At 33.2% G+C, this 22,069-nt stretch overlaps 2 protein-coding genes across 2 annotated transcripts; one reads left to right on the forward strand and one right to left on the reverse strand.

Annotated features, from left to right (window-relative positions):
- Positions 1-584: 584 nt before the first annotated feature.
- Positions 585-17,962, reverse strand: LOC149741618 (phosphatidylinositol 4,5-bisphosphate 3-kinase catalytic subunit delta isoform-like). The gene is made up of 25 exons (XM_089893833.1): positions 17,664-17,962; positions 16,907-17,038; positions 16,360-16,465; positions 15,885-15,988; positions 15,231-15,338; positions 14,400-14,579; positions 14,078-14,215; positions 13,600-13,728; positions 13,331-13,418; positions 11,954-12,081; positions 11,474-11,569; positions 10,909-11,070; positions 9,316-9,464; positions 8,714-8,807; positions 8,162-8,283; positions 7,242-7,385; positions 6,274-6,412; positions 5,691-5,836; positions 4,978-5,087; positions 4,336-4,466; positions 3,337-3,455; positions 2,919-3,036; positions 2,411-2,566; positions 1,762-1,863; positions 585-1,344 (listed from the first exon to the last, which is right to left on the reverse strand). Exons 1-25 carry the CDS (start codon positions 17,853-17,855, stop codon positions 1,189-1,191), a joined length of 3,249 nt encoding a protein of 1,082 aa, XP_089749959.1. The 5' UTR covers positions 17,856-17,962; the 3' UTR covers positions 585-1,188.
- Positions 17,963-18,457: 495 nt separating this feature from the next.
- On the forward strand, positions 18,458-20,710 carry LOC149741619 (uncharacterized). The gene is made up of 4 exons (XM_089893871.1): positions 18,458-18,624; positions 18,813-19,280; positions 19,642-19,833; positions 20,128-20,710. Exons 1-4 carry the CDS (start codon positions 18,484-18,486, stop codon positions 20,596-20,598), a joined length of 1,272 nt encoding a protein of 423 aa, XP_089749997.1. The 5' UTR covers positions 18,458-18,483; the 3' UTR covers positions 20,599-20,710.
- The last annotated feature ends 1,359 nt before the right edge of the window (positions 20,711-22,069 follow it).

The following is a 22,069-nucleotide window of genomic DNA, read 5'->3' on the forward strand; positions in this document are numbered from 1 at the left end:
TTTCTTGTGCAAAAAGATGTTTTTATGTACTAATTATTCTGTCGTGGTAGGGCACTGACAGTTGTTATGGCATCTTGCCCACTTACAAGTTATAACATACATAACTTTATGGGCAAATTATCATGGAAATTTGAACAACTTATGAAGGAGTTAGAGCAATTACCATTAAGTTTCTTTGGCTAAGGTATTGTTGGTAAGTGCCACAACTAAACCAGTATCTTCAAAGGTACTTCCTCATATAGCATGAAGGTAACTTACTTTATCCTCACATGGCCAGAAACTGAGAGTTGTTATAACATGGGTGTTCTGTTGCATACACCTCGTGCCAGCTTATGAGTATGTAACTTTGTGGGTCAATATTTTTTGGGGATTTTTTATGTGTAGCTGATAATTTCGACAACCCAATAATGACCACTGGGTTGAAGTAATTGTTGTTAAGTGTCTTGCCCAGGAACACATTTGCTCATAATGGTAGCAGCGTAGAGCCTTGAACTCATTACCCCTGGGTTAAAGGCACGTGCGCCTAACCAACTGTGCTACAACACTCAAGCAATATATAACAATCTATTTTGAAAATCCCCACATACAACCAAGTATATAATTTATTAATTGAACAATTACACAGGAACAGTGGATAAATCATCAAAATTCCATTACACTGCATGAAGTAGTGATCACACATCGCTTGAAGACAGTTAGATGGTTATCCAACATAGCGATTTCTCAACTAAAACTCCGTGTAAGTAAATTACTTAATTAGAATGATAACGTATGATTGGCTACTGATTAGTGTGGTATTTGTGTCGTATATACATCGCACAATACAATAATCACAATGGACATGCGCCTAATTCTCCCAAGATTTCTCTACAAGTACAATATTGAAAAGAAAGAATGCAAAGAAACAATACTGTCTGTTGAAGCATGACGGACAAATATTCATCATTTTTTCGGGCAGGCTGCTATAACGTTTAAGGAGAAATTTAGGCACGATTGTATGATTGCACATTAAACGTCTCTATTTAAAAAGCCCCTCCAATAATAAGAAAGAACCTCTAAATAACGAAGCAAATTGGAAAAATGCAGTAGGACGTGCAAAGTGTAGCAACCTACTTTAAAACTCAGAAAAAAAATCAGATACTCTGTTTTGTTTGGCAATAAAATTAGAAAGGGGAAATTGTTGTCTTATCACGTGTTATCCCGTGCTACATTATGAAAGAACCAATTAACTGAGGTAGCCCATGCATCAGTGAGGGCTTTATTAAACTTGCTGCGGAATTGTTGCAGAGCTTTCTGTTCTGTTAAGTGGAGGGCTAAGGTCTCACGCAAGTATTCTAAATGGTCCTGTAAAAAATTTTAAAAATTAAAAAAAAGAAATTTTTTTAATATATATATCATAAAGTTTTTTAGCTGCAGTGGTCTACCTTAAAAAATACTAATTTTATTTTTTATTCTGTATGGCTGATAATTTGAACAACCCTTTAGTGACCACTGGGTTGGAGCAATTGTCGTTAAGTTTCCCGCCCAAGGACACATACACCCACAATGGCAGCAACGGTGAGTCTTGAATCCATTACCTCTGAGTAAGAGGCAGGATCGCTAACCAACTGTGCTACTGCGCCAATACTAATCACTTACAAAGGAACACACTTGGCAACTCGTAAGCTGGCACGAGGTGTATGAAACAGAACACTCGTGTTATAACAACTGTCGCTTTCCGGCCACGCGAGAATATAAGAAGATACACATAGTAAAACATACCAACGATGTCATCTCAGGCAACCCAGAATGAAGCATCAACGCAAACAATGTAATGATCAGATAACCCTTCTTTCTCAGAATACAGAATGCATTATCACAAAGCTAAAATGTAATGAATAAACATTACAGACCACAAAAGGCAAGCAAATTATTTACTGATTTAGTGCATAAAATGGCAAAAAATATATATATATAATATGGATGTGTGTCCATATTATATATATATTTTTATATATATATATATTTTTAAATTTGACATTAAATATTTTTTTGACAAAAATTAAACTTTTTTTGCTTAATAGATGTTTTAAAAAGTTTCGCAATTTTGCTTGTGTTGTAAAAAAAACTATTAAAGGGATCTTCAAACATACTTTTAGTGATTATTAGGGCATTATTGTTTAGCATAAATTTTTTAATCCGGTATATATAGTAGGGTGAGAAAAAACGGAACCCCTTTAGCACATAATGTCTAAATATCCTGTTTTTTTGTAACCAATTACCAATGGTCTACGGGAGTCATGAGGAAACAGTTTTATAATGCCTAAAATTTTTTTTGCTTACTACTAAATGGGACGAGAAAAGACAATGCAAAGGTGTCCCATCTTCCCCCACCCTATGGCCTATACTATATTCACATATATGTGTTTACTTTTCGGAATTGATCGAAATCAGCCTTGTTGTTGGTTTTCCCTTTGTTGATAACATGAACGAAGTCGTGCGCAAGAACAAACGGAACTCTCTCTCTTTTGATTCCAAATTTAGTCTTAAAGTTTCCAAGAATATGCCCAAAGTCAATGTGGAAAAGCTGTGTTAAAAAATATAAGGTAAAAAAATATAACTTTTTTTTACTAATACAATAATAAAAATCAAATTAATAAAAAACTACCTATGTGTGTCCAAATTTAATGCAAAAAAACGTTGTAAAAATATTTATTTTATCATTGTTTGGCATAATGTAATAAGCCCTGAATAAATCTTACCAAATAGTCGATAAAATTTGGAATAAAATTAAAGTTTAATTTATATTACTTGTTTGATTTATATTAAAAGTCTATATTTTATGCCTGGTAGCAGAAGAAACAACATTTTAGTATGAAAATTAATAAAAAATATGATTAAATAACATTAAAATATTAGTGTAACACTAAATCACGAACCTGTCCTTTCTCAGTGACCATAATATTATCAGAGTGCCGATCACCCACACCAAGCACAAACGTGGCCACACAATAACCAGCACAGGAGTACGTGAAGTTTTCTATTGCTTGCTCAAATCTACAGTAAAATATATACGAATAACAAATTAAGATTCAAAAGTACTTCCAGCAGAGATTAATGATCTGGTGCTACGAAAACAACCCCTAAAGGTACACAGTATCTGGAATTCATCCGTTTTGTCTGTTTTGTCCGGATTTTGCTGCCGCATGCGGAACTCAGTAATGGGTTTGCATATGACTTCGCAAGCCAATTTGCATGCCAGATACTGTGTACAGCCCCTAATACTGTTACCAAAATAGTACTTCACACATACTATATTACACATAGTGAAAAAGTAACTCAAAAAAAACAACTTACTCTGACGGGGTTGAGTTGTTCTGTTCAAGCCATTCAATTAACGTTTGGTGTCTGAACGCCGACATTTTTCCACCTCTTGTCTTCTGTATGTTGGCTATTGTATTTGAATGCGTGACTACCTACAATAAACAAAGAAAAACAGAAATTTAATTATTTTGAAAAATGTTCTAATATTGCGGTATCAAATCGCTAACTTTTTTATTCTAATCTTTCTATTTGTTCGAAAACATTTTTTTGTAATTCTGACTGATTAAAACACTGCAAAAATTTGGGGGCAATCTGCCCACCATGCCACCCCAGGTTTGTTGCCTATTGCTGAATGGTTTTTAAGTAAAATTTTCCCGGTAAAAAAATGATCTGGTCTGTACAAATTTTTTAAATACTCGGCAAATTTAATTGTAAGCGTGTTTTAACAACTGTTGTTTTGTCGCTGTATTCTGTTGTTCCGTTTAAAATATTTCTATTTCTTCGCTACCGTAATCGAAGAGACAAATAAAGTTAATATTTTTAATATTGCTATCAACCTATAAAAAATTATAAACAGGTTGCATTCAGTAAACTAGTTCTAGTTTAACACATCAAACATGTCATCTCAGGCCCAGAATGAAGGATCAATGCAAAAATAAAGGCAAATCAAGTTATTAATATCCCTTACTTCTATCATGCCCGTGCATTTCCCAGTTGCTTTTTTAATTTTGGCAACCGTAATCAAAAAGAAAAATAAAGTTATTATTGTTTTGTCTCTGTATCCTGTCATTTCGTTTAAGATATTTTATAAATTTTCGCTACCGTAATCGAAGAGACAGATAAATTGATTAATGTTTGGTCGCTGTATCCTGTTTTTCCGTTTAAAATATTTCAAAATCTTTACTACCAGAATCGAAAAGAAAAATAAAGTTATTATAGTTTTGTCGCTATATCCTGTCTTTTTGCTTAAAATGTTTCTAAATCTTCACTACCAGAATCAAAGAGACAAGTAAAGTTATTATTATTTCTTACTTCTATCATGCCCGTGCCTTTCCCAGTTGCAAGGCAACCATACGGGATCATTCTCAAGTCCAAACCTTCAGCTTTCCACAGCATATCCATGATAGATATGGTTTGTAAAGTCAGCATATCTTGGCGAAGATCTAATAAAAAAAACAGTAATTTCTTGACATTTTGAAGTAATGTAGCATATCTGACAACACCCAGGCACTAAGGCTTACAGAGCCAAAGGAGCTAACCTAGGAGTCAGGGAGCTATAAGAGCTATATATTTTAAATGTATTTCCATGACCAAAATACTTTTCCCAGAAATAGTAAAATCACAGAAAATGTTAAAATTCACACAAAATGTTAAATTATACGTTTTTTTTTCAACAAACTACTAGATTTACAGAAATATCTTGGTAAAAAGTTTTAGCGACAGAATTTTTTTATATGTGGCTTATAATTTGGACAACCTATTAGTGACCACTGGGTTGGAGCAATTGTTGTTAAGTGTCTTGCCCAAGGACACATACACCCACAATTGTAGCAGCGAAGAGCCTTGAACCCATTACTTTTGGGTTAAAGGCAAGGCGCGCTAACCACTTTGCCACAAAGCGTTGTTAAATAGAATAAACATGTTCGTTTTTTTCGGCAATAAACAATCACGTACCATCTCCGTTTTTGTAGATAACGCTCATGCTTCCGTCTTGTACTTGCTTGTTTTTGAAAACCAACCATAGAGGTCTCATTTTACTGTTCATGACTTTGCATTTTTCAACACTAAACAAAAAATTTGTTATATTAAAACTTTTCCTAAATAGAAAAATTTTTATTCAAAAGATTTTCGAAAATCCAGAGAACCCAATTTTTTAGTAACCATACAGTTTTAGAAATTAAAATATAAAAAAAAAGAAAAAGACTTTTAAATATTCTAAGTTGTATAGTTGGGTGGGGAAGATGGGAGACCATTTCATTATATTTTTTCGTCCTATTTGGTAGTAAAAAAAGAACATTCAATAAATTATAAAACCGTATCCTCACGACTTCCATAGACCGTTGGTAATTGTTTAAAACACGATCAGGATATTTGGATAATATGTGCTAAAGGTGTCACCCCCCACCTTACTATAATATATATTAAACAAATGAATGAAATTTATTTTGTCTTTTCAGTCATGTTAACGAAGAACGGGAGAGTTTACAAAAGCGAAAAGACAGTAGTAACAGTAAAACAACAGTTGTTAAAACACGCTTATTATTAAAAAAATAATGTTTTAGATAAAATGCGTCACCATTACACCATATTGGCAGCACAGTTTGAATAGATATAATTTAAAAAATAAAATAAATTTGTTAAATATCCTGAATTATATTATAACTTACAGTAATTCCTCCAAGTCCAAGTTAGGTTCCAGAGGACATTCAACACTAGTAAGAGCTTCTTTAAATGAATCCTGGTTCGCCGTATCCTTCAATGCCTGTCGAGCCCGAACTTTAATATCTTTTTGACTAAACTCAGATCCTTTAACCTGGGAATTAAGGTTTTCAAATTCAAGTCATTTTTTTTATTTAAGTTAAAAAAAAAAAAAATTTAATTTTAGTTTAACGTTTTTTTAATTTTAGTTACTTTTTTTTTAAAATTTTAGTTAAAAGAATGAACTTGAACTTTAAATATTAATATGAAATTAAAAAAATATGAAAATACAATAGAGTTAAAATATAAATAACAACAAAAAGGGTATTTCCAATTTAAATTTGTAAAATCCAAAGCTAGCCTCTTATTCTTTAAGCAAAAGCAAGCGCATCCGTCGCATTAAATATAATTGATGCTATTAGTTGTTTTCGCTGTTTAATAAATGCAATATTACATATTGGGGGAAAATCTGATAAGCATCTTTGTTAGAAGAGTAAAGCAAACAAAAAAGTTAAAGAACCACTGGTTTAATAAATCCACCCACGGACTTACCCTTTCATTCAAAGTTCTCATTTTATTGAGCGCTTCTTGTTGTTTATACAAAGTCTTCACATGCGGTAAGTTCCCGTACAAGTAAGCTTCCATGATCAACGCGAAACGAAGATTTAACAACGTGTTCGAAATTTCCGCTCTTTTGAAACAGAAATAATTGTTATCACACTAGGTCCACTTTTTTACAAATAAGTTGACATGAAGTGTATGAAACAGAACACCAGTGTTATAACGACTGTCGTTTGCCGGCCACGCGAGGGTAAAGTAAGTTACATTCATTCATTCAAGTTCATCTACTAAAGAAATACATTAATAGAGTGTCAGTGTGGCAACTTTTGTATAATAATGGCATACAGTAAAAATGCTTTGAGAAATAGTATAGTAGACAAAATAACCAAATCAGATGGATGAATGTAACTTACTTTATCCACATGTGGCCGAAAAACGATAGAAAAACAACGTTACGAAAAACGACGTTATAACCTGGGTGTTCTGTTTCAAACACCTCGTGCTAGCTTACAATTACCATGTATGTTACTTTGTGGGTGATTAAACGCCGCTCTTTTGTTTTGGGTTGTGACTTCCATTCTTAATCCATTAGTCCCTATTTTACATACATTTCTTCTCCAGCGTTTATCACAGAAAAACATATTGGATCTGGTGCTACTAAAATGTAACAGAGAAAAAGTCCAACCAAGGACTTTTTGAAGATATATACTTCGCCCGAATATTAAAATTTTTTAATTGAAATTTTTTGATTGAACTTTTTTGGTTGGATTTTTTTAATTGGACTTTTTGGTTGGATTTTTTTTTGGTTGGAATTTTGTCCGTTACATTTTCGTAGCACCAGATCCTTTCTATACTTCACTAAACAAGAATCGTTCAACTTTGAGCATCATATTAGGGTCAGATTCACGAAATTTATAACAAGTTAAAAACATATCAAAGACCTATTTAAATATACTTACTTTAAATGCCAAAACAGAAAATGTCCGATTTTTCGGTTGCTCCAAGCACGACGAAGAATGAAACGAACTAAACTACTGTTCAGGTAAGAATCGAACTTAACAACTTGAACCAACTGCATAAGGTATTGTTGCAGTTCGTCATCTCTGCAGAAAAAATAAAAAAAATATACATTTACAATGCCTGCTTATATATAGTAGGGAGGGGAAGATGGGACAGTTTTTCAATCTATTTGCTTGTCCCATTTAGTATTAAACAAAAAATCATTCAAGGAATTATAAAACCGTATCCTCACGACTCCCATAGAACAATGTTAATTGTTTAAAATACGGATATTTAGATTTTATGTGCTAAAGGTGTCCCAACTTACACCACTGCACTATAAACCTTAATAAAATCACATATTTCACCTAACACGGGTATGCAAAGTACACATGCATGCCCTTGAATCCATTATGAATAATCTCGGTAACATAGGAACAGGCTAATTGCTACACAGCGAAAAAAAGGTAATAAATTTATAGAGTTTCTTTTGTCTTTGATCTATGGTATTTAAAGGGGTTATCTGCTTGCAGAAATTTGAAGTTCGGATGCATTAATCACATTCCGGCGCCGTGGCATAGTGGTTAGCGCGCCTGCCTGTAACCCAGAGGTAATGGATTCAAGGCTCGATGCTGCTACCATTGTGGGCGTATGTGTCTTTGGATAAAACACTTAACGACAATTGCTCCAACCCAGTGGTCACTAATGGGTTGTCCACTTGTCCAAGTTATCAGCCATACATAAAAAAATAAAAAATCACAAAAAACCACAAAGTAACATACATGGTAAATCATAAACTGGCACGAGGTGTTAAACCTGTGTTATAACGACTATCGTTTTCCGGCCACGCGAGGATAAAGTAAGTTACATTAATAATCACCTTAAATTTTCTAAACACTTCACAGCGAAGTCCCTCACATGTTCATCGGCGAACTGACAATCCAACAGCTCCATGGCGCGCTCCGGTGACAAAGGTGTCCATGAATTAAGCATTGCTTGCACCTGTTAACAAAAATTTATTCATTTTTTACTGCAACCCATAAAAATATAATTAATAAATACAAAGATATAGTACTGTGGGGTAATATGGGACACCTTTAGCACGTACTATCCAAATATCCTGATCGTGTTTTAAACAACTAACAATGGTCTATGGGAGTTGTGAGAATATTTTTTTATAATTCTTTGAATGCTCTCTGTTTACTACCAAATAAATGGGATGAGAAATAAAATAAACAGGTGTCCCGTCTTCCCCCATCCTACTATATTTTACAATTAATGAATTTAAAGCAAGGCATGCAAAAACAACATAAAATAAGTATAAAAGTGTTCTTGTTTTATTTCCACTGTAAAATTCTGGAAAATAAATGTTCCAAGAAATATGTGAAAAAAATGTTACACATGCTTTAAATAAATAACAATAAATTGTTACCATGGCAACACTCTTGTATGAATTCCACTTTGCAGATGCGAGAACTTTTGAAAGAGCTTCAGGATATTTTTCCCTACAGTCGATTCGTAATCGCCTGAAAAAGTTTCAGGTCAATATTGATATTATTATCCAGCGAAGTAGCCCAATTGGTTAGCACGTCTGCCTCTAACCCAGAGGTTATGGGTTCAAGGCTCGTCGCTGCTACCATTGTGGCATTTGTGGGTGTATGTATCTTTAAGCAAGACACTTAACAGCAATTGCTCCAACCCAGTGGTCAGTAACGGGTTGTCCAAATTATCGGCCACACATAAAAAAATCACCCACAAAGCAACATACTTGGTAACTCAAAAGCTGTCACGAAGTGTAATAAACAAAACACACGTGTTATAACGACTATCATTTTTTAACCAGGCTAGGATAAAGTAAGTTACATTCATTCAGTCATTCAATATTAACATGCAATACAATTTATCCATTTATATCTACTATACAAACAAAGAGCATGACGTAACACTGTTACACATGACCTAATGTGTTTATTGTCACAACAATCTTAATCATACAAAGTCAATGATGAAATTAACGCAAAGCAAACACCTTACCACAACAAACTTTTATCATCATCAAATAAATCGTCGAAACGATCTTTTCTAACAACTTCATCCAGTTGTGTCATGTGAGATTTGGAAGCGCCTCGCGTCATTAAGTTGCTTTCACGAACAACTGCTTGACGAGCTGCTTCTTCTAACACCTGTGTTTGTATTTTTATATTAAATGTTGTACGTTGTATATGTATTGCTAAATACAACACATTCTGTGCAAATTACAACAAAATACAACATATTCTGTACAAAATACAACATATTCTGTACAAAATACAGCATATTCTGTACAAAATACAACACATTCTGTACAAAATACAACACATTCTGTACAAAATACAACACATTCTGTACAAAATACAACATATTCTGTACAAAATACAGCATATTCTGTACAAAATACAACACATTCTGTACAAAATACAACATATTCTGTACAAAATACAACACATTCTGTACAAAACACAACACATTCTGTACAAAATACAACATATTCTGTACAAAATACAACATATTCTGTACAAAATACAACATATTCTGTACAAAATACAACACATTCTGTACAAAATACAACACATTCTGTGCAAAATACAACATATTCTGTACAAAATACAACACATTCTGTACAAAGTATATTTGTGCTGAATTAACACTACGTACATTATTGTTAGAAACAATACATGACTCATATAAAAGGAATTTTCCATGGAACTTACTACATGCCTATGACTAACATAATTTAATCGAAATAAGATTTTATCTAAATGACCAAGTACAAAACTTTCAAATAAAAACCCAGCTGTGTTATTTTATTGCAAAAACAAAATTCTAAAACAGTTTTTATGTTTTTTTATACAAAAATATTAGATTAAAATATCCCTTTTTAAGTAATTAAAATGAATTTCCGAAATATGTGTGTTTCAGCTAAGTTATTAAAAAATATCCTACACAATTAAATTCAATACTTATGTTACAGCTATATAAATATATATATACATAATTACATATATATTGCATAATTCAATAGACTTGTGTTTGCTAAATATTTAGTAGCACTTATGTTATAGAAATTTGTTGAAGTTTGTTTTCATAAGAAACATGAAAGTTATTAATAAATGATTGTATTTGTCATATCTGTCAGGCATGTTCTTAAACTTGTTTGTATGTTTTACCCTTTTAACAAAGATGCTTATCAGATTTACCACAAATATGTAATATAGCTCATTTATTAAATGGGGAGAAAAAACTAATTACATCAGTTATATTTTATGCGACGGATGCGCTTGCTTTTTTGGCACCGACTTGTTCAATGTCTGGTAAAGTACTACAATTTGCACAATTTTTTGTCCCGTCAACTGATGTGGATTTTGATTGGTAGCCTATTTGAATGAATGTAACTTACTTTATCCTCACGTGGCTTAAAAACGACAGTCATTATCACACAATGTTGATACACCTCGTGCCAGCAGTTAGGTTACCATGTGTGTTACTTTGTGGGTGATTCTTTCTTTTAGATTTTATCATTTACCCTCTAAATATGAGGAATTTATCTCAGTTTAAGAAACGCTGTGTTAAACATTCTTTATAACTTACTTCTGGTAGAGACGGATACATGATGGTGGCTTGGTACTCTGGCATCATTATCTCGATGAAAGCAGCTTGTTCAACATCCGGATTAAGCATTACTCCTCCACGAGGACTCAAGTTATTCGAGTCAAGATTATCGTGGTTCACTTGCCAGCAGTTTAACCGGTACTATGAAAGAAATAAAAACTTTTTGAGAATTTTGAAAATAAAAATTTTAAGTTAAAAATAAAAAAAAGTAATAATTGCAAATTACTTAGAAAAAAAATGTTTTTTTGGAAAAATAGTTTTGTTAATATTTTTACGGAAAAATTAAGGGAATTGAGTTTTGTTTTACCAACTAAGTTATGTTATATTTGATGATTCTGCAGCACATACATAGAAATCGCAAGATAAAAGTTTCCTGCGCATCAGCAGCACTAGAACTACTCAAGTACATAAGTTTTATGAGAATTTCATTGGAAAATCAATGATTTTACATTTAAAGCATAAAACATATAATGTACTACGGAGGTACGAGTCTGTATGACCAACTACAATTGGGACATTGATAAGTGTATTTAAACATACATACCAAGCCAGCTTTGAGGTATCTTTTGAAATCAAACACCATCATATTAGCCCAAGCAATAGGAGATGCAGAATGCTGAGTGTTTTTTTGAGTTGACTCCTAAAATTTAATCAAAGTTTAATTTCAAAAATTCTGTTTAATTAAAAATTATTTTTAAAAAAATTCTGTAATTTTATACAAAAAAAACTGAGAAAAGCTTAGTTTTCAGTAAACCATCATATTAGCCCTACCCTAGTAATAGGTGATGTCGCATATTGGGTATTTTTTTGAGCTGACTTTCAAAGTTAAGTCAAAAATTAATTTCTGTAATTTTATTTAAAAAATCTGAGTAATTGTTAGTTTTTTATTAATTTTTTTTGTTGAGTATTTTTTTGAGTGCAAAAATTTAATTAAAACTCCCAAAATTTGTTAAAAAATGAATTTCTGTAATTTTATTAAAAAAAATGAAAAACTGTTAATTTTTCGGTAAAATTTTTTATTTACCTTTCTTTTAGATTTCCCACCAACATTTCGTTTGCTGGAGCAGATAGCGAGACAAAGCATCGCATTTCGAGGAAGGTTAACTGCATTTATATCAAAGAAACATTCTTCATCCCACTGGTACTCATTCCCTGTAACATAGTAGGACTCATCATGGTAACTTTTGGTGTGTTTAGTTTAAATGTCTTGCGCGTTATGCTCTGAACCAGGAAAAGAAAACTTTTGGTCTTTTTTTGGATTTAATTTATGCTCTGAACCAGGAAAAAAACTGTTGGTCTGTTTTTAGATTTAATTTACGCTTTGAACCAGGAAAAAAAAACTTTTGATCATTTTTTTGGATTTAATTTACGCTCTGAACCAGGAAAAAGAAAACTGTTGGTCTTTTTTTAGATTTAATTTACGCTCTAAACCAGGAAAAAAAACTTTTGTTTTTTGGGGGGAATTTAATTCACGCTCTGGACCTGAAAAAAGAAAACTTTTTTTTTTATTGCATTTGACAAATGGTCTGTGCAGGCCACACACAGAGCGCTAAATGATATAAAAACCCAACATTTTAATATGTTTTAAAAAAATAGATCACCTAATTGGAATTGCAAAAATTACAAAAAATGGTAGAGGTAGGTTAACGCAATAAAATCTGGCAAAACCAAAGTTTTTAGGCCAGAATTTACTAACAGAATGAAGTATATGATATGCTAAATTAAATTACAATAAAATTCACGATAGGTAGTGCAATAAAGCAATAAACTAAATTTAAAAAGCCCCACAGAGCAAGTATGGCTGGAATGTAACAAACGATAAACACGTTAAGTAATCTGTCATTCATTGACATATGAATGGGGTTACCAGCATTAGGAAGTGATGCATCATAATAGTAGGGTGGGGGAAAATAGAACACGCTTTCGTTCTATTTTTGTCCAATTTGATATTAAAACAAAAAACATCCAAAGAATTATAAAACCGTAGCTTCATGACTCCCATAGAGTGTTGTTAATTGTTTAAAACACGATCAGGATATTTGGATATTATTTGCTAAAGGTGTCCTGTCTTCCCTCACCCTACTATAATATATTGAAAGAACAAGTTATTGGTATATTTCAAGCCACAGCAGATTTCTAAAGACAAAACATTAAGTTATGTACGCGCACAAGGTGTATAAAACGGAATACCCATGTTATAACGACTGTCGTTTTCCGATGTGATGTGAGGATAAAGTAAGTTACATTCATTCATATGTACTACACTGTAAAGACTACAGATTCATAACTTAGCATTTTATCTTTAGAAGTCTGCTGGCCATGGGAAAAGAAATGGGAACAACAACATTATGAGTCATAGTTAACCAATGCTGAATAAAACATTAGAGCTGCCATGACTCACCCGCTGCCATCTCTTTTACTGGTTCTTTGGTGTAGGTGGTAGGACACAGCGTTTCTGTTCCATGGTATAAACCAACGTGGACCACTAGCTATAATAACAAGCAAATATTTACGTATGATTTATGGTTTATAAATAGCAGACGTGTGTGGGCAGACGGAATTTATTCGAAATATAGGACAAAATGGAAATAAAGCTTTGCTAGGAGTATGTTTTCCAGAAGTATTATCATAAAGCCTACATATGATAGTATAATTGTTTAGTAAATAAACCTTTTTGTCCCTCTCTTGGCCTGCATTGACGTTACCAGCTCTTATGATTCTTAATTTGAACATAACATCGAGTTGCCATAGTGACCAAACTGCTCGATGTTTTTCTGGCACAGGAGGGGCAAAGTTCGTCTGCGTCAAAACAAAGCTGTTTATGACATCACAAGAAACGTTTATTTTATCCAACGAGGAACACCGAAAATTGAACAGTTATTAATTTTGTTTCGTATGAATTTAAAGCGAAAGAAAAACGCTTTCACTTGGTTGTCTTGCAAGACTGTTGTTGACTAACCTGTGTTTAGGGCAGAGTTCAACTGTGCAGTTATGTGCAACAAAATACAGCATATTGTATGGGCGAATGGGCCTCTGTCCCAGTACAATTTACTGAATGACAATTATTTAACATGGAGGTCAATTCATTAGTATTTCACTAAACAGAAAAACATTCCTTTTTAATTTAAGCCAACAAGTAGTATAGTACCTGTACTTTTTTTAAAAGTTGGTATTGCTGGGGTAAAATTTTCCTCACGCTTGCAACATGAACCAGAGAAACAACTGGAGGTGCTTTGATGCTACTGACAATACCTTCACGTTTACATACCAGTGCTTTTCGTAGGAACTAAAAAAATATATTACATTTCGCGAATTTTTTAAAAAACTTTAATTCGTTTTAATAGAATTTAAATTTTTGTTTTCAAAATTTTTCATTTAAAATTTAACCTAAATTTTTATTATATATATATATACATATAGGCCCATTTTGGATATTAACAAGTTAATTTAACATAAAAAATGAGTCAAACCTTAAACATATAAATTGGGTGATTCCCAACAATAAACTCTTTTCCATTTCCTTTCAAAACATAATCGTCCTTGTTGGTGGAAGGAAGGCGAGCTTTTGTTTTCGAAACCCAAGTCTGGAGTGCGACTTCCGTTAAGTGTTCCGTTGACCACGAAGGGTTGATTTTAATGGTGTATACCGTCTGGTACAGAATAAAAACATGTTTTATTTAATAAACATAGTATATTTCACAGATTTTTAGTGTCATACGACTTAACTCCTTTGAATCTATCTGTGATAGAGTAAATATGAAAAAATGTATGACATAGTTTTAGGCAAAACAAGTACAAATTTCTGGTATATGCAGAATAAAAGCATGTTTTATTTAATAAACATATTTCATTGTTTCTTAAACTTTTTAGTGTCATATGACTTTAAATTCCTTTGAATCTAATTGTAGTACAGTAAAATTTAAAAATATATACTTTATAGTTTAAGCAAAACAAGTAAAAAATTCTGGTACAGAATGAAGGCACATTTTATTTAATAAACATAACAAATTCCAGTGCTTGTAAAACTTTTTAGTGTCATACAAATTTTAACTCCTCTGAATCTGTTTGTGGCACAGTAAATATAAAAAAATCCTATTTCACAGTTTTATGCAAAATGTAAAAAAATGCTTATATATTATTGTTGAGTAGTAAACAACATCCAAGTCTGAATACCATGCAATTATTTTACTTATTAAATAATAAAATATAGAAAAAAACAGTAAATTGGTAACTTAACTCAAAAATCTCTAGAACTATATATTCCTACATTGTTAAAACACGTCAATTTTAAAGCAGCTCACCTCGGAATTTTCTGATGTTAATTGAATGAGGCCAAAATCTTTTAAGTAGTGAGTACTTTCGTTGAGGTATGGGATGATGGTTGGAGGGAAATGGCGTTGAAGAAGTGACTGAAACAACATGAAAGTAATTAAAAATATTACATATATATAGTAGGGTGGGGGGAAATGGGATACCTTTAGCACATTATGTTTAAATATCCTAATCCTGTTTTAAACAATTAACAACGGTCTATGAGAGTTGTGAGGAAAAGGTTTTATAATTCTTGGAAAGTTTTTTTTTGTTTACTATTAAATGGGACAAGCAAATAGAATGAAACCGTGTCCTGTTTTAATATATATATGAGTCCTACACTCCTACTGTATATATATATATTTTTAAAAAAATTTCAAAATTCATAAAAAGTATTTCTTATATAAAATTACAGAGCCATAATGGCTTTACAAAGAGCAATGTAAGAGAAACATTAAGCTTTTCGACATATTCGGTTATTTTGGACTTTTTAAGTAAAAAAACAGTATTTTGGTAAATTAAATCAAAGCTTTTAAAAGAGCTACATCAGACATCCTGCCTGATAGCAACAGAAAAAAAAAACGACCACCACAGCACATGGAATATCTGTGTTACTAAATTCTTCATCCATAGTTGAGACTTACTTTCCAGTGTAGAGTATCTCGATCCTTACAAGCTTGAGCAGCTAACTCCCGCATGTCTTTTCTAAACGATCGACTCTCACTGTCCACATTCAATTCAGTTTCATCTAAAAATATATCATTTAAAAAACTAAAAAAAAATTTTTTTTTCAAATTATCTATCCCTAACACTATCTGAACTTTTTCGCTCACAACCCTTTTTTAAGTTTTCAAATTTTTCACGACCCAGTTTAGGAACCCCTGGTCCAAAAATACCATTTACTATAAATATGGGAATGTGGGGGAAGATGGACACCTTTAGCACAGAATATCCAAATATCCTGATTGTGTTTTAAACAATTAAGAATGGTCTATGTGAGTCGAACGAATACGGATTTCTAACTCATTGAAAGTTCTTTGTTTACTACCAAATGAATGAGAAAACAAAATAAAAGAGTGTCCCATCGTCCCCCACCCTACTATATGTTATGAAACTTACTTTTAATGCAGGTAAGGTGATTGATTTCTTGTATAACTCGTTTCTCTGCAATATTACCTCTACTTTGAACGAGTTTTAACACCGGCAGTTCATGGAAAATATCAAACTGAAAATTAAATTATTTTGAGTAAGAAAATATTTTTAAAAAAGCTATTTAAATTATTTTGAGTAAAAAAATCTTTAAAAAAAAACTTTAGAAAGCTATGTAGCTGTTGGGGCGATAAGCAAATTTTATTCTATATAGATGATGTCATATGGTGAGTCATTATAAAGAGCATGTAATTTAGATGTAAGTTGGCCCAATATCCCAATTGTATTGGCCTAAGTTCTAGTTCCCATGGCATGTCCATTGTAGGACTTGCCCCACATAGAACGGAACAACACAACATGCATAAACCGTATTTGACACAAAAAATCATTTTAACAATTTTAATTAGTCACAAAATTGAAAAAAATATTTTCAGTTAAAATATTTTAAACATTACTTTGAATTTTTATTTTAAATGATATATTTTCAAATTATTTACAATTATTTTGAATAACAAACCTCACTGAGATGCCGACTCTCATCAACTATTTCCTCTGGTAAACCAAAACTTGTTATGTATGTGAAAGTGTAACTTTCAGGGTTGAGAAGCTTGCTGAATAAAGGATGGTGGATTGCTTCTTGCCATAGTAACTGAAAAAATGTTTACATTAAATATAACTAAAATTATACTTACTATATATAATTACTATGAAATAATATATAAATTTTGTTGTAAATATTTTGTTTAAATTAGAAAATATTTTCTCTAGTATTGTAAAATAAGAGTGCCGTAAACTGTTGTTATATCCGTGTCATAACAATGATATCACAGTGCCTGGAGTTATTGCCTCGTAACCAGAAAATACTTTGGTCATAGATTGATGCAGCTAAAGAGTATGTCTTTGGGTGGAAAATGCAATTGCTTCAACTCAACACAGTCACTTATGGGTTGCCTAAATTATGTTATAATGTTGGGTAGTCCGAAATGCTAAGATAAAAGTGACCTTCAATCATTCATTTACTTAATTTCAACCAGAAAATGACTTTCCATGGATAATTTTTCTTTTATATAAACAAGATAATATACAATTTTTTGGTCTGGCACTGTGGCTTAGCGGTTTAGGCCCTTGTATCGTAACCAAAGGGTACCAGGTTCAATGCTCGACTGCGATATTAATACTAATCGGCGTATGTGTCCTTGAGCAAGACACCTAACAGACATTGCTCCAACCCCGCGGTCACTAATGGGTTGTCCAAATTATAAAACCTTGCTTACATTTTTCACTTCTTTTATGGTTGAATTCCTTGGTATATCAATTGGTATGTAGATTCCTGTTGGTAGAAAGAAATCCACACTAACATACATAGAGTTGTGGTAACCCCATTCATCATATATAGATTCCTCTTCGTCATAAGCACCTCCACTTCCCCCCAGGTGGACGCCTGAAAATGCACGAGAAATACTCATGCCTGAAATCTCAGCTTACTCAGAACCTATGTTGCCGCATTCCAACGTCTATAGGTTCACTCTTAGAAATTCTGTAACTTTAAAAAATATTTTTTGGTTAATTACAACGAAATAATACGGTAATACGTTTAGCCGGTAATGTTTTACGCGCATTGAAGGTTTAATGACCCCCGCATGGTTAAGTAAACTTCACAGCTTAAAAGAATTCAAAACGTCAGTCAAAATTATCTGTAAACCGCTCCGTTCTGCGCAGAATAGCGAAAAACAAAGCACAATCCTGGGAACATACAAAACTATGAATGAACTGAAGACTTGTTTACGATAATTTACTTCCTTGAGTCACGCTCTAATGATTTTGATGTCTGTGACGTAATATATTAGCTTTGGACAAACAACCGCAAAGCCAAAACTGTTTTGGTAGATTTGGTGATAAAAACTCTACCAGTTAAGTTTTAATTATAGAGCGAATACTTGGACCAATTAAATATATTTTACATGTCTCTGGGGACGGTGTCATATTTACAAATTATATTCATATTATTTATTTGTCGCCATGACAGCAAAACATTTAATGAAATAAATGTTTTCAATCATTGTTTGGTAATCGCATAATTTAAGGCAGAAACAAATGACCAGTCATGTCAGGCTTTTAGTGAAAATATTACTAAAACAGTTTTGCCTACCTGGTTTCAATGACGAAGTGTGGTTCACCACACTCCAAATGTATTTTGTCTTTGTATTTGTCAAACGTTTATATTGCTGTATACAGGTAAGATTGACAGCGTTCGGGCTTTGGTTGAGTTTTGCTAGTTAGATATATCACCTCTAAAATCGTTACGTTCGAAATGAATATTGCAGCGTTTTTTACAACAGTTTACGCTGTGCGTTTCTGTATTACTTTCCTCCCCATTTTCTACAGTTCAGAATGCATGGATAAATCAGCTTTTTTATTTACAGAAGAATCGTAGTGCAGTTTCCAAAAATCAGTCGAGAAAAACAGTTTCATTTGTTGATATGCCTTTAGTTGATTCAGACACAGCCAGGCAAAACAAACAGAACCGTAAACAGGATTTTCCCAGAAGAAGGCCCTGTAGTTCCCGCTGTTCCCAGAACCTAACTTGGTTTGTTCGTCGACGAATCGGAAAAACAACAAGAGCAATGCGATGTGTTGCAGTACACAACGAAGAAACATTTCAGAAGACAGAGACGATTTACTCTTTGTTGGACAATGTTTCTTCGCAAGAACCACGTAATAGCAGACTTGCGCTAAAGCCCGACAAATATACAAAAACAAAAGCTCAAATTCGACAACAAGAGAAACAACTTATCAGCGCTCCATCAGATACGATTGAACACGACATCACTAAATTTGCTCCTAACGTCGATCGCTTTCAGTCGAACGAATTAAAACTAACCAAAAAGAAAGTAAGAAATCCTAAGACCGAATAATAAAGTTTATACTCATTACCTATAGGCTATAACACTTAAATCCTGGTAAAGAAGGGGACTAAACGATAAGTCCGGAGCCGTAGCACTGCTGTTTAGGGCGCCTGCCTCTAACCTAGAGATAATCGGTTCAAGGCTCTTCGCCGCTATCTTTCGTTATTGTGAGCATATGTGTCCTTGGGCAAGATATTTAGCAGCAGTATAGTATATACTCTATACTATAGACTAGAGAAAGGGTAACTTGTAAAAATAAGCAATATAGGCCTAATATTTCAGTTATCGTAATCGTATAGTTGCATGAAAAAATGCATAAAAAAAGAATAAAAATATATTGTTACAGAGCCAAGGGGATATGATTAGCATGAAATACGGATTTGAGCTGCCCAATGTAGGTGACATGATCTTGAGCAAATATGAACATCCGCAATCGAACAACAACCATAAACCTGAAGAAGAAACGACAACAATTCAGCAATCTAAATCCCAAGAAAAAAATATCCATATAAAGAAAAGGCTGTTGACAGAAGCAAAGGTATGAGGGTGGGGGAGATGGGACACCCCTTCGTCCCATTTTCTCGTCCTATTTGGTAGTAAACAAAGAATATTGAAAATTATAAAACCATATCTTCTTGGCTCCCATAAACCGTTGTTATTTGTTTAAAACACGACCAGGCTGTTTGGATATTATGTGCTAAAGATGTCCCACCTTCCCCCACTTACCTTAAGGTGACGCGTAATGTGTGTTATTTGTAGTAAAGTTTCTTAGAGAATTTTAACTTTTAAACATACCAGTTAAGATAACATAATAGTTTATTGTAACATTTAGGAGAATGAAATTATGCGAAGTCAGAGCGGGGGTCTTGCTTTTGAACACCACCACTTGCAGCGCTATAGCAAAGCATACCGTAACGTCATTGAACGGGTAAAAGCCGCCATGAAAATCCGATACAACGGAATGCTTCTGCGTTTACCGAACGCAAAAGAAATAAAAAGAAAGCAATTGTGCTATGATTGTGCGACCAATGCTCATAAAGAATACACCATTGCTGGTCTTAATTCTAACATACAGTTTCACGGCATACTGAGTGCAAGTTGTGGTTTTAATCAATCCTGTCCTATTGTTCAAACAATTAACAGTCGATTTCATGATCTTCGGCTAAACAAATGTGTTTCAATTTCCGAAAAAGCTGATAAAATGGAGGAAGTATTAAATCTCGTTCTACAGGACATGTACAGCAAAACCTACTTAAATCGAGGACAGTTAAAAAGTGAAATTTATCGCACTGCTGTTTTGTAGTTTCGTTTGTGATCTTTCATAAAGCAGTGATAATAAAAGTAAAAAGGATTTTATTTGAGGGTTGAGATGTCTTTAAATGCACGTGCGTTAGTATACATGTTTGTATCGGTATGTGTGTGCTGGTGTTTACGACAACTTTAAAATTGGAGTCAATTCAGAGTAAGGGTTGAATGCTCGGAAGCAATTCTACGATTGGTGATGGCTTGTTTTGAATACTCGTGTAATTACCAATGACCAAGTAGAAGCATTGGACTATAACGCGTTTTGTATATAGCGATACGAGAACTGTATGTAAGGCTAAATACTATATGTTTTGATTTGATTCTATAACTCAGTTTAAGTCGTTAATTTTCTCTTAGATATTTAGTTTCAGGTTATGAATTGCGTGATACTACTCTGTGCTCATCGTTGTAACCCTATACGGTATTTTAAAATGTGCGGTTGTATAGCTACATTACGAAACACATGTTTCCTCCATTCTCGAGCTGTGTTATGTTTAGTGCTTGGGCATATAGCGGTACATGAGAGGAATGTTTGTACAGCTACTGTTTAGAAAACGCATATATACTTGAAAGTCTTGAAACGATTTTGTGAGCGATTTGTCTACCAAGCGAGCTAAGGCGTGGAGAGCTTTTGTAGAAATTCTGCCCGATTAGTTTTGAACAAAGCTTCACTCTGACCTGTGGCAGTTCCCAGGCATAAACAAAAAGCGAGTTTATCAACGTGAGTTGCTCGTCCTACTGAGCGTGGTATGTGTTGTAAGTGCACTCAGTCAGAAACGTAAATCAAAACACAGAGTATTTATGTGTTGAGTTTGCAAGACGAGTAAGGTACATGTAATATTTAAACAGCGGTAGAAACTGCGGTAATTGTGACATTTGATACTTCGCTGAAAGTCGTAAAGATATTTTGTTAACGTCAAACAGTTTGAATGGTCTGACCGTTTTAAAGTTAAACCAGGCAGTTAGTCATTATAAATATATGTTAAATCGATTTTGTGCTGTAGTTAGTACTAATGTATGCATGTAGCAACACGTCGTACTTACAGAGTTAACAAGCAGACATTCGACTCATAGAAGGTCTGAATAACTGGTGGCAATAAATTGTGTTTCCTGTTTTGCTCAAACCATCAAACTACCTAACAGCAACACTTGACCATATATTGCAAGTAACAAGCATTCATGACGTCACAAAACAATTTTGTGTCGCTTGCGGTTATTCTTTAATGAGTCAGCATTAATAACCATGCAATGTAGGGACTACGGTTTGCAAAATAGTAATGCAGCTTTAGGTAAAACATTGAAGTAGTTTGAGCGTACAGGGATTTCCTAGTTGATTCACGGTTTATGTCCTTCCTTTCGTTTGAGCTGACGCGCTGTCTTTGTAGCATGTTGGGCAGAACGCTAAACTGTCATTGATAAATTGGATGCTTCCGACTCGTTAACCCATTATCACTATAAGAGTCAAATTA

This window comes from Ciona robusta, chromosome 1, assembly GCF_009617815.1.
Source record: "Ciona robusta chromosome 1, ASM961781v2".
NCBI classification, from domain to species: Eukaryota; Metazoa; Chordata; class Ascidiacea; order Phlebobranchia; family Cionidae; genus Ciona; species Ciona robusta.

Excerpts from the sequence above, each read along its gene's own strand:
- LOC149741618 (XM_089893833.1), bottom strand. The coding sequence starts at position 17,855 with ATGAGTATTTCTCGTGCATTTTCAGGCGTCCACCTGGGGGGAAGTGGA. Across the intron at positions 6,413-7,241 it reads TTTCTGTTTTGGCATTTAAA|AGCGGAAATTTCGAACACGT; the intron begins GTAAGTATATTT and ends CTGTTTCAAAAG. Across the intron at positions 1,345-1,761 it reads TGCCTGAGATGACATCGTTG|GACCATTTAGAATACTTGCG; the intron begins GTATGTTTTACT and ends AATTTTTTACAG.
- LOC149741619 (XM_089893871.1), top strand. The coding sequence starts at position 18,484 with ATGACCAGTCATGTCAGGCTTTTAGTGAAAATATTACTAAAACAGTTT. Across the intron at positions 19,281-19,641 it reads TAAAACTAACCAAAAAGAAA|AGCCAAGGGGATATGATTAG; the intron begins GTAAGAAATCCT and ends ATATTGTTACAG. Across the intron at positions 19,834-20,127 it reads GGCTGTTGACAGAAGCAAAG|GAGAATGAAATTATGCGAAG; the intron begins GTATGAGGGTGG and ends TGTAACATTTAG.